At 39.6% G+C, this 13,335-nt stretch overlaps 1 protein-coding gene across 1 annotated transcript in view; it reads left to right on the top strand.

Moving 5' to 3' along the window:
- The window catches only part of nrcama (neuronal cell adhesion molecule a), a 108,373-nt gene that overhangs the window by 76,742 nt on the left and 18,296 nt on the right, over positions 1-13,335 (top strand). Inside the window, exons 9-22 of the mRNA XM_041780701.1 lie at positions 2,122-2,233; positions 2,342-2,526; positions 2,704-2,835; positions 4,796-4,939; positions 5,063-5,174; positions 6,714-6,880; positions 6,969-7,116; positions 7,200-7,324; positions 8,262-8,291; positions 11,514-11,615; positions 11,767-11,964; positions 12,049-12,119; positions 12,201-12,426; positions 12,662-12,777. Coding sequence (XP_041636635.1) covers positions 2,122-2,233; positions 2,342-2,526; positions 2,704-2,835; positions 4,796-4,939; positions 5,063-5,174; positions 6,714-6,880; positions 6,969-7,116; positions 7,200-7,324; positions 8,262-8,291; positions 11,514-11,615; positions 11,767-11,964; positions 12,049-12,119; positions 12,201-12,426; positions 12,662-12,777 — 1,868 coding nt within the window. The remainder of the gene's footprint in view (positions 1-2,121; positions 2,234-2,341; positions 2,527-2,703; positions 2,836-4,795; positions 4,940-5,062; positions 5,175-6,713; positions 6,881-6,968; positions 7,117-7,199; positions 7,325-8,261; positions 8,292-11,513; positions 11,616-11,766; positions 11,965-12,048; positions 12,120-12,200; positions 12,427-12,661; positions 12,778-13,335) is intronic.

The raw sequence follows: 13,335 nt of genomic DNA on the forward strand, positions 1-13,335 counted from the left end.
ATCAGACAACATGGTTATTACAAATTTAAATATAAATAGCTCAGAGTTGCATGAATTAAGTCTGACTTAAATCTCCTGTGAGGAACTTTATTGACAAAGCCAGATATGTTTCCTCTGTGCTCTTTGTCTCATCAGTAAGAAAAGAAATATCCTGATTTCTCTTAACAGTCGAACGCATGATCGTTGCTGCTGAAAAAGTTACAGAAAGAAATAATCAAGCTTGCTACCAGTTACCCGGCTTGCTTATAAGGTTATAAATACACATCCGTAATGAAAATCACTTTAATAGCTAGCTAAAACCCCTCACAGGAGCTTTAGTGTTACAAGATTTTCATCAATGATCTTCCATGTATGCAGATGGCACATTAAAGCCTGAGATGATCATAGCAGCCTTAAAAGCATGCATAGAAGCTAACTACACCCTCCCTACATCTTACAGTGTGCACATACTAATTCAGACTGATCCACTGATCTACCTAATCAAGCTCACCCTCAGTGATTATCCAAGACTGATACCTAAGGAGCATGATACAGCACATTAGTATGCCAACACAGGAATATCTGGAATAGAAGACGATCAATCACTATCTTTTTCTGAAGGAATTTCAGATTAGTCGACATCTTGAAGAAACCTCTAAAGCAGCAATACTTAGCTGGTAAAGCCTCAGGACCCTGCCTCCTAAAATGATGACTCATGGCCGTCTTTGTTCTTTAATATTTCCTTTGTTATAGCCTGATGCTACTATCGTTTAAACTCTTTTTTTCTCTCATTATTCCACACTCAGAACCCCATCATGACAAAGTGAAAACAGAATTCTATGTGCAAGTTTTTTCAAAAGAAAAAATTGAAATATCACACTGACATAAGTATTCAGACCCTTTACTTGGTACTTAGTTGAAGCGCCTTTGGCAGCAGTTACAGCCTCGAGTCGTTGAATGTGATGCAACAAGTTTTGCACACCTGGATTGGGGGATTTACCGCCATTCTTCTTTGCAAATCCACTCAAGTTCAGTCAGGTTGGATGGGGACCGTCGATTGACAGCCAGCTTTCTTTCAACCCTGACCAGTCTCCCAGTCCTTGCTGCTGGAAACACCCCCACAGCATGATGCTGCCGTCACCGTGCTTCACTGTTGGGATGGTATTGGGAGTGGTGCCTGGTTTCCTCGAGACATAATGTTTATAATGGAAGCCAAACAGTTCAATCTTGGTTTCATCAGACCAGAGAATCTTGTTTCTTACAGTCCCAGAGTTCTTCAGGGGCTCTTTTACAAACTCCAAACAGGATTTTTAATGTGGCTTCTGTCTGACCACTACTATAAAGCCCAGATCAGTGGAGGTCTGCAGTGACGGTTGTCCTTCTGGAACTTTGTCCCATCTCCACACAGGACCTCTGGAGCTCAGTCAGAGTGACCATCAGGTTCTTGGTCACCTCCCTTACAAAGGCCCTTCTCCCCTGATTGCTCAGTTTCACCAGGCGACCAGCTCTTGGAAGAGTCCCAGTGCCAGACTTCTTCCATATATGAATTATGGAGGCCACTGTGCTCTTGGGAACTTTCGGTGTAACAGAATTTTTTTTGTAGCCTTCCCCAGATCTGTGCCTTGCAACAATCCTGTCTCTGAGCTCTGCAGGCACTTCCATTGACCACATGGCTTGGTTTTTGCTGATATGCATTATCAGCTATTAGGCCTTCTGTACAAATCATATCCAATCAGTTTAATTCACCACAGGTGGACTCCAATCAAGGTGTAGAAACATCTCAGCCACAATCAAGACAAATGGAAGGAACCTGAGATAAATTCCATCCTGAAATTGTGAAGTAATAGTTTGGCAGTTTAAGAAGGCTTGACACCATTTAGCTAGAGAAACCATATTTTTTTTCTAACTTTAAGGTTTAGGTTTATTGTATTAGAAAGAGATGGATCAACCCTGCTAGCACATATACCAGCAGTCCTGGGTCTAAAAAAACGGCGATTACATTGTGTTTGGTCTCGCTCACTCCTAAACCATCCCTCCCATCCTCTTTGATCAGTCCCCTAGAGAATCATGTGGAAATTAGATCCTTCAAATCCAGTGTTGTGGTTTCAGCTCTGATTTGTTTGTTTGTCTTCATGTGTTCAGACAGTCCAGAAGGTGAGCGCCGCCCAGGTTTCATGCTGCCTTCAGGTGCCACCAGCACCAAGATGGTTCTGAGAGGAGAGACTCTGGAGCTGGAGTGCATCGCTTCAGGCTTGTAAGTGTGCACACCTGATCTGTCAGGATCATCTTAGCATCTTAAAACAAAGGAAAATGCAGAGAAGTCCCTAAAACAGACATCCTTTTGTAAATCCTCCTTTTACAGGCCGACTCCAGAGATCTCCTGGCTGAAGGACGGAGGAGAGCTGCCCACCAACAGGATGTCTTTTCATAATTTTAAGAAAATGCTGAAGATTTCTGATGTGACTGAAGCTGATGCTGGCGACTATCGCTGTACAGCTGCAAACAACCTGGGGACAGCACACCACATCATCAAGGTCACTGTGAAAGGTCAGTGCCAAAGCAGAGAATTTGGGCAAAGATTAAGCCTAAGCAGTGTGGAGTAGGTTTATATAAACTTGTCCTGCATGCTTGCAAAGAAGCAAATATGTCTGAATCTCTCTGAATTTAATGAGAGCATGTGGGAGAAGTCTCAGCTAAGTTTTAAGGTCTTTGTGTCTGCCACAGCTGCTCCTTTCTGGATCAGCGCTCCAAGAAACCTGATCCTCGCCCCGAATGAGACTGGCATCCTGACCTGTCGAGTCAACGGAGAGCCGAAACCCAAGATCACCTGGTTTGTCAACGGGGTCGCCATAGAGAGTGAGTTCATGCTTTTTACATATAAAATTTATTCAGATTTATTCTTTAAGCTCTTTAAAGACTAAATGAGTTTAGATCAACATGGAAACCACCGGCATTTTTCTGGAATACCAATCCAAGTCCTGCAGCATGGTTTTCTGAAGTGCAAACCACTTCTGTAATGTCCTGGATTCAACAAAACAGCAACCTCTGGTGTTGAAAATAAGGCAAGTGCAAAGAAGTGCAGGCACTGAAGGGGTCCATTCGAAAAGTCCATTTAGCTTAGGAAGGTCTCCAACTGAGTGAAACAACCTGGAAGTATTTTATTGTTGGCCAGGATAAAGGCCGTTTGAATTCTCCAACTGAAAAGGAAAGGGGCTTCATTATTTCCTTAATTATCTCCTTTAGCCTAGGAAACACTGGACCATCCTTTAGGAGGGATGAAAAGACGACCCACAATTCTTTGCGTAAACTTCATTTAAAGTGACACACCTGTCGATGGCTCATCAAAACAATCAATTTGACTGTGATTTTACTAGCCTTGATTTAAACAGTAAAATTCATCGTCAAACTTAAAATTCATGTGATAAACGCAAGGAAACAGGGATGAACAGAGGAATATTACAGATATGAAAACTATCTCATTCCACTTATGATAACTATTTCATTTCTTCTCATTTCCATTTTTATCTAAACAGTAAACCGATCAGTCAGTATTTCAAACTGCATCTGTTTCACTGTTATGAAATATTAAAGTAAATGTGGTAAAAGTTTGTAAATCACAACAAATTCAAGGGATAAAATTGGCATGTTGCCATATTGTGATTGTTATATTTATCATCATAATAATGCAAATAAGACATGGTTTATAGAGCCTTTACATATCGAGCTGAAAGAAAGAAAGAACCAGAGTAGATTAATAAAATTAACCGAGACAAGAAAATTAAAGGAAAAAATGGATATGTAGGGAGTAAAACAAATTGATTTAATATCTTTGCGAAATAAAAGGACTTGAATATTATTCACATAGTCATATTGACTTTGCAGACCGTTCAGATTAAGAGGAACATTTTTGCTGTTCCAGATGTTCACAGTTCCTCATCCTGAAGAGACTTTAGGATTTAAACATTTTATTAAGCTTATATTTATCACCTTGAGGTTTCCATGTTTTATTTGCTGCTTATAACAACATGGAGAATGCACCAGGTGGTAGGTGCGAATTTCATACTCCACGTTAAATTGTAGTTTTTACAGAAATAACACATGTCACGTCTGTAACATCCACCTAGGGAAGGTGCAGTCGGATTCCCTAGTCACAACTGTTCTCCTTTTCTATCCTCTTACTCCCACCTTTCCTTGACCCTGTGACGTGTTTCACCGGGGTTAAGGATAAGTGGGTAGGAAAGGGCCTAGGAGGTCATGTTTTGGACTTTTTGAACGGACCCAAGATTTCATTTGAGGTTGTGTGCAAAAACTAGAGCCTGAATTAAAATGCCGTTTAACTGCCAAGACACAAAAAATGCAGCTTGATTTGAAAAGGCAATTTGGCATTAGTAGCCTACTTCTTTAGCACTCTTCAGGGGAATTTATGTTTTTTACAAGTCATCCATCTAGTTTTTTGCAGCCTAACACTCATCTTTGTTCTGTTACGCTACGCTATGCCTTGCTTTGCTATGCTATGCTGCACTACGCTTCACTACGATACGATACACTTTATTGTCCTCTTTGGGAAATTTGACTTGGACTCCAAGTGCTTCACACATTCAGCTGCCATCCCAGTAATCGTAATATGATAAATTAGAACAACAAGCACAACAATCTTTCTATAAACACAAGCTCTACAAGTGCATGGATAAGCAGACACCAGTAAAGAAGCATGATGATGGTGGCCATCATTGCTGGCTTCATCTGAGACTATGTCCATCTTTTGAACAGCCTAAACACAAAACTACAATAATGACTTCTTCTCCTTTTGGCATAGATGCACCAGAGGACCACACTCGGAAAGTGGACGACGACACAGTCATTCTCAGTAATGTTCAGTCGGGCTCCAGCGCCGTCTATCAGTGTAATGCATCCAATGAGTTTGGTTACCTGATGGCCAACGCTTTCGTCAACGTTCTCGGTGAGTTAAACCAGAATACTAAACCTGTCAAATTCAAACTAAAGTCTTTATGATTCTTGATTTGGAGGACTGTTTCTCTGAAGGGGCGATCTATAAGTGCTGATGCTGTGCTTTATTCCACAGCGGAGCCACCAAGGGTGCTAACCCCACCCAACAGAGTGTACCAGGTCATCACCAACAACCCTGCGTTACTTCACTGTGCCTCTTTTGGCTCACCGATACCAGTGATCACATGGTGAGAGTTTGTTGGTTTCTGCAACATTTTTGTTAACTTGATAAGAAATAAACTGACAGTTTTTAAGTCTGTATAAAGCAAAATGAGAAATTGGTCTCTGAACACACTTTCTATGCTGGGAAAGAGTGGCTTTACATTTGTGAATAGACAGAGCTGACTGAGTTTTAGATTGAGGATGTTAGACTTTTTTCATTACATTCAGGTTTAAGTCTTCTTGGGGTACAGACAAACTGGAGGCCCATAGAGGTCAGCAAAATCAAAGTTAAGCTGTGATATCCACATTTTATATTTAACCAGAAAAATAATCCCTCTTAAAGAAATACATATCTTTTTTATTGTCTTGTAGATAGCCTTCTTAAAAATGTAAATCCCTTTACTTAAAAACTAGTAGAATTTAAAAAGGGTTAAAATTGGTTAATGAGGGCAAAACATGGTGGAATAGGTGGTGAAATTGGATTTTTAAAGTAGCAGAAATGGGTTAGAAGTGGCGAAAATTAGATCAAGGTGGCAAAAGAATGGCAAAAATTGGTTAAAGTGGCAACACTTGACATAAATAGTGGCAAATTGGGATTAAAAAGTGGCTGAAATGGCTTGAGATTTGTCAAAAACCGGTGGAAAATTGATATAAACTGGCAAAAAAATGGTAAACTGTGACAGAAAAACAGGCAGACATTGGCAGAAACAGGTTAAGCTGGCAAAAATGGGCATATCAAATAGTGAAATGTGGTTACAATGTGCAAAAATGGGCATATCAAATAGTGAAATGTGGTTACAATGTGCAAAAATGGGCATATCAAATAGTGAAATGTGGGTAAAATGTGCAAAAATGGGCATATCAAATAGTGAAATGTGGGTAAAATGTGCAAAAATGTGTCTACAGAGGCAAGAATAGGCAGAAAGTGTCAAGAATTGGTTTAGAAGTGGTAAAAAAAAAAAAAAAGTGGTGGAAAGGGTTTAAAATTGATAAAAAAGAGTCTTAAGTGGCAAAAATTTGTTAAATTGGTGGGGAAAAGTGATGAAAAGGGGTTAAAATTTGGCAAAAAAAAAACATTTTAAAGTGGCAGTACTGTAATTGAAAAAATATTCTGGAGATCCCCTCTCAGTGTCTCGTGACCTCCAAGGGGTGCCCAACCCCAGTGTTGAGAACCACTGCCTTATACAACCTAGCTTCAAAAATACTGCAATATCCCTTTACATGGGTTACTGACAGAGGAACTGACTAAAATGAAACTCCAGAAAAGAGAAAATACTGGAGCATTAGCCAGAGATCACTGGACTCCAGTTAGTCATTTTGTACATGCACTCCTGCACATTTCTTAATGTGTTAAGTACACACTAGCAGATTTTTAAAAATCTCCAATGATGTTGTCATTGTGAGGGATACCACACATGATGATATTTCTAACAGATTTAACCATGTTGTTTTTATAGTGACTGGTGTGGAACGAGATGACCTATACAGCAAAACACCACTAACAGATTCTGTTCCCCGACTACCAGAGTCATTAATCTCGTGTGTTTTCTGTCATTTCTGTGCAGGTTTAAAGACAGTCAGACCAGCATTAAGAACGGTGACCCTTATGTGATCCATGAGAACGGCACGTTGGAGATCCATGTAGCCCAGCCTTCAAACAGCGGGAAGTACACGTGCATCGCCACCAACAACCTGGGAATCAAGGAGAACCACGTGTACCTGGAGGTAAAAGGTAAGAAGTCAAACCAGTCACAGCTAAACGTAGCACCAGTCTCATCACCAAGATGCATGAATTATATCACCTTTATTCTCTCTGCTAGAGCCCACCCGGATCCTGAAGCAGCCAGAGTACAAGGTGGTACAGAGAGGGATGAGCGCTGCGTTTGAGTGTAAAGTCAAACACGACCCGTCCCTCATTCCCACCATGACCTGGCTCAAAGACAACGGGGAGCTGCCTGATGATGAGAGGTACAACACTCCCATACACCATGAGCGATGTAAAAGCTAGACGATGGTGAATGCATCATCCATCTTTGGTTCTCTGTTCTCAGGTTTGTGGTAGACACAGACAGTCTGATCATTAAAGATGTAACAGATGGGGATGAGGGAACCTACACCTGCATCATGAACACCACCCTGGACCAGGACTCAGCCAGTGCCATGCTGACTGTCGTAGGTAGGTCACAGTTTAACATGCAATCTAAGGTCTTTCCCAGTATTCACCACCACCTCCTTGATGACTGATGCAAGCCAATGTTTTTGGTGCTTCATCTCAGTACCCAGCCAGCCCAGCGCAACCTCCTGCTTGTGCAAATGGCAGGCAGGAAATATCTTACGGGATTTTGGAAATGAAAATTGCAGGATATTAGGTTTTTGCTGATATCTGATATTCCAATATTTAGAGATTCATTTAGCCGATATCAACACAGATATTTAAGTATGTTTTACATAACTAAAAATTCAGTCCTTTGAAAAAATTTAAGGTTTGAGGATGATAAAAGAAAAAAAAAATCATAAAACTCACTTTGAAGTTTCAAGAATGAGGATGAATAAAGAAAAATATCTCAACATACATAGGTCTGATGGTCCAGCCTAAAACTCCACTAATTTACTAGTATATATAGCCAAATTTGACAGTCGATATATGCTGATATTCATGGCCAAATTACAGGATGCAAATATCAACAGAAATTTTGATTTCTGCCGATACTGATACCAGGCCGATGATATTGTGCATCCCTAATCGTGCACTTTTATTCCTACAGCCTTGCAACTCCTTCATGTTTCCTTCTGAAATGTCTGTAAAGTTGAGTACATTACAGACTTTGCTTATCCTGTATGAATGCACCACACCAAACACTGACATCAAGGGTAATTCACATATTACCAGAGGTCCCTAGGTAGTCCTTATCGTGTTCGAATAGGCCATAACATACTGTAGGTAACATGCATTCATCAGAACAGTGAGGGGGCTGTAGACTTTTTGTTGGGGCTGCGTGGGTCCTGGCATGTTCATGAAGTGTGATATTAACAATATTTCCCTGCTTTTTCCTGTATCTTCCACTAACATTTAATCTCCTCTTCTACTTTACTCTTGTTTCTTGCTGTCTCAGAGGCTACTCCTACTCCAGCTATCATCTACGGTAAACTATGTCCAAAGATGAGGATTTTAAACCTTCATGAGTTCTGTTTGTAAAACACACAGCCTCCATTTATTGTCCTTTTTTATTAGTATCTATTCTTCCCATATCTTTCTCTGCTTTTTATTTTAATGCATGCTATAGTGTTTGGTTTTATTTCACTGAGATCCCTCTTATTCCAATGCAGCGATCAGCCACACAGGTGTTTCCACTTAAGCTACTTGATTAGACGTTTTTCAGCTTCTGAGCACGTGCAGACGGTGACTCACTGTAAGGGGCTAATCAAGCATAAGTGGGCACACCTGTGTGGGTGTGCCTGGATTGCTTAATACACCGAATATTATGAAATCTTGGTCAAACTATTTCAAAGAAGACCTCCTGTACATCTTTTTACAGCCAGCGTCTCTGTATTCATAAATATTATATAAGATATTATATAATTCATCATATGTCTACATTATATACACAGCACTTTCAGCTAGTTTAGCTAACTCAATCCAAAAATAATATTATCCCTCATATACTCAAGCCATTTTTAACTGGATATGAAATTAAATCATCATACACTCAGTTTCTTGAAGAACAGATTAGTTTTGTAAAATTGTAAGCCTATTATAAGCAGGGTTGACCCCAATTAGTCAGATATTTGATACTGTGTATTCAGAAAAGTCTGATTCATCTGTAAATCTCACAGTTGAATGCCTGCTCACCCTATTCCAGCTGTATGGGGGTGTAAGATGTCTAATTTTATATGGATTATTTCCTACAAATAAGTCATGACTCAGTGTTGTAATATCTACTTATTACTGCCTTTTAATGCAATTCTCAAAGTAGCTTGTACTTCAGTTGATATCTTTGCAACATAAGAGGAAAAAAATACATGATTACACCTAATTATCAAAATTATTTAGTCCTTTAGCAGTATTTTTTTTATTTATACATGGTGTGATTTTTATCAGTTTTGTGTTGCTGTTGCTTTGGACTTTGCAGCAGAAAAGATTGTGTCATCAAAGACCCTGTAAAGTGAAAATGAATTTGTATTTAGGTTTTCTGTATGGCAGGTAACTGTGTTATGAACACCTAGTTGAAGAAAACATCTCCAAGTTTAGAAAATTAAGCTTCAAAATTATGAAAAATAAGGCAGTAAAATCTCCAGGATGGTGTGAGCGTGTCTGTTGAATGAGCTGAAGCCACGCCCACTCAGGAGAAAAACCATCCTCTAAATTTAAATCAGAGTGGAGCTCTGGCTCTGTGCCAGAGAGGAGACATAGTCCTTTTTTTAGCTCAAATCTCTGTTACGATGCTTTAAATTATCTACAAGCCACTGTGGCTGATAGATTTGGCAAATTTACCTCATAATGAACAAAAAGACAGCATTTAACTGGCTGTTTATTTTCAATAAAGGCAGTGGCATTAGCTAATAACAGACTGGACTGAGATAAACTGCTCTGTGATTATATCCACATTATTCCTGGGGCCGCTACTGTAAATCTGAATGTGGGCAAAACTTTCGGTGCTAAAGCGGAAGTACATTAAATACATCTATTCTAATACAGCAGCTAACGATAGATGCTAACAGTTGTTTCAATAGGAATTCACTTAGGTTATAAATATTAATACATTTTTGTAATCACATTTTCACATTGTACTGTAAGCTGTAAATAAGTAAATAAGGTGGATACCACATTATTCTGGGGGGTCTACTGTAGCTATGAATGTGGGTGGAACTTCCCGTACAGTAACAATAATAGCAAAAACACAATTCTTCCAAGGGCTTACCAAAGTGATTTAGCGTCAACAGTGGTTGTTCTTAAATAAATAAATATTTGCTGCAATAAATACTGCTTCATTTTTGTTAAATCAATAAGAGCCGAAAGTTTAAAATATTTTCTGTAATGCTCAGTACCTGTTGCTTCGTTCGTGGTACCAATAACGTGACAAAGCTAAATATTTAGATTGTTTCGTTTTATCAGTATAATTCCCACATTTATGTAGTAGAGGTATTAGTTTGTGAAATGAACATTTCAGCATCCCCAAAAACTAGAAATTGATCTGAAGGTGTTGTCCAAACTCATTTAACAAAACTTAATTGTCTCTATACTGATATGAAGCTAATAAAGTTGGCTAAATATGCTTGTCTAGGCTATCTGAGGTAATGTCGTCACTTTGTATTCTTTAGTCGAGGGCAGAGAAATAATAATAAAGTCCTGTTTAAGGTGAAGCGGTCGAAGTTTACATATTTTGGTATCCAGCTATTATTAGCCTGCTCTAATAATCACTTTCAGCATCTTTTTTCTATATAAAGTCCCATTTAGATAGAACGGAGTGGAAGTTGCCCCCATATTTCACCCAAAGCATCATGGTGGATAGGAATAAGGTGGATATTGTAGTGTTAGAGGGGCGGGGTCATTCCCCAGCCCACATATTGGCCCCGCCCACATGACACCCAGCCAGAAAAGAGGTGAAAAACTTCCTTAACAGTCTATGTCCAGAATTCAGTCACATGTAGATCTCGGTGTTTTCACATGTTTACAGCAACCATATTCCAACATATCTAGAGTTTTAAGACAAAAACTTCACTTAACAGGGTCTGTAATGTTAAGAAACCTCTTCATTCATACTATGTATTCCATATTTTCCTATTTTTATAACATTTAGAGATTCACGGTAGCTCAAAGGGATTAAAACCCAAGGCATTTGTGAACTAGTTTTTTATTTAGATGTCTATATTGCAACAGTAAGCATGCCTCTTATATGATGTTTAACTGACAGCAGCCTAATTTCTGCTTTTTTTGTTGATCTTCCAGTTATTTCTGTGTATCTTATGGATAATTAAATCAGTCCCTTTTGCACCTAGCTTCTCTGGTTTTCTTTTTACTCAAAGCTTCTACCTTCTGTGTTGTAAATGGGCATGTGAAATACAATTACAAGGTCACCATAATACAAACTTAATGACTGAGACAAAGGTCCTATTATAGAGTAAATTTGTAGTCTAAGTCTAGGAGACAAAAACTTAAACTGCATGGTTTATTTTTTATGTTGCAAATGAGAATATGGATCAAAGAATACAAAATAGATATGCATACTTATTTCAGAATCAGTCAAATGTGGGTAAATTCTGACCAATCAGATTCAGCCATGTAAATTCTTAGTGGGATGGGATGGCTTATGTTAAAAGCTGTGAGAGATTTTGATTTGTGTTTTCCTGCATTTCTTTGTTTTCAGAGAAACCTGACCCCCCGACTGACTTGGAGCTGACCGACCAGACAGAGAGGAGCGTTCAGCTCACCTGGATCCCTGGAGATGAACACAACAGTCCTACACAGAGTATGATTGCTTAACAAATCACTGCAAATTTAACCTTTGAATTGCCAGGTTTTAAATTGGATGTTCCAGTCACAATGGAGTAGTGATCAGCTTTTCTGTGCCCCTAAAAAACTCCGAAGTCTTAACCCTAAATCTTTTCCCTCTTCCTCAGAGTTTCTGATCCAGTTCGAGGATCTTCTCCACCAGCCGGGAGTTTGGTTCAACCTCACAGAGGTTGCCGGTACGAGCACCACAGCTCAATTAAATCTCTCTCCATACGTCTACTACTCATTCAGAGTCCTGGCTCTGAATCATGTTGGCTACAGCGAGCCCAGCCAGCCTTCTAACCAATACAGGACCAACCCTGCAGGTGACCATCACCCCTTCAGAAGAAAAGATCCTATGATATTTGAAATCTTCAAAAATATTAAAGAGTGTTTTGTTGTATTTGTAGCTCCTGATGATAATCCATCAAATGTTCAGGGAGAGGGAACAGAAGCTGGAAACTTGGTCATCTCCTGGACAGTAAGATATCTTTATCAGATCAAATATAACACTTTCTAGACCATTTCACAAGATTAGAGCATTTCTTCTTTGTCTCTTCAGCCGCTGACAGGATTTCAATCCAATGGGCCCAATCTGGAGTACAAGGTGCAGTGGAGGCAGAAGGATGTGGAGGACGACTGGTCCTCAAAGAACGTAGCCAACGTTTCCCAGTTTGTCGTGACTGGAACTCCGACTTACGTGCCCTACGAGATCAAAGTTCAAGCTTTGAATGATTATGGCAGCGGCCCTGAGCCAGAAGTTGTGATTGGATACTCTGGAGAGGACTGTGAGTTCATATATGATCTTATTTATCTTTTTTTTTTATTTTACCACGTATTTGGACATCATAATCAACGATTGAAACATAACACTTTTAGCTTTTTATCATAGGTAAATGTACTTTTTGAGACATCATGATGAGTCTTAATAGTTTTTTCTTCTTTTAAGACAATGGTGGTCCTTAATTTTTGCCGTGACGTGACCCAAAACCTTGACTGTATTTGTTTTTATTTCCTGCCCAGTGCCTTTGTCTGCTCCTGATAGCGTGCAGGTCATGGTGCACAACAGCACGCTTGCAGAGGTGCACTGGGTGCCTGTGCCTTACCCCTCAGTCAGAGGAAAACTACAGGGATACAAGGTATTATTTGAATTCCTCTTGCATGTACAGTGACTATAAAAAGTTTTAGAAATCAATCATGGTCAATATGATTTAACCTTTGACTGAAGAATTACACAATAGACCCTCTCCCAAGCCATGGTTCTTTTAAAGACTAAATAAGATTGTCTTCTAGGGTATTTTTCTGCATTCATTTTATCCTCTACCTTTACAAGCTTTCCAGGGCCAGCTTCCAAGTAGCATCCCCACAGCATGATGCTGCCACCACTGTGCTTCACAGTGGGGATGGTGTGTTTGTGGTGATGTGCAGTGTTTGCTGTCTGCTAAACATAGGGTCATGTCTGATGGTCAGAAAGCTAAATTTTGGTCTTTAGACCAAAGAACTTTCTCCCACTTGACCATGGAGTCTCCCACATGATTTTTGGTGAACTCTAGTCCAGATTTGTTGAGTTTTTTTTTTTCAGCAGTGTCTGTCTCTTTGCCACTGTCCCATAAAGCTTTGACTGATGAAGAACCCGGCCAACAGTTGTTGTCTGCAGAGTCTCTCCCATCTCAGCTGCTGAAGCTTGGAACTCCTTC

The sequence above is a fragment of the Cheilinus undulatus genome, linkage group 23, assembly GCF_018320785.1.
Source record: "Cheilinus undulatus linkage group 23, ASM1832078v1, whole genome shotgun sequence".
In the NCBI taxonomy this organism is placed as follows: Eukaryota; Metazoa; Chordata; class Actinopteri; order Labriformes; family Labridae; genus Cheilinus; species Cheilinus undulatus.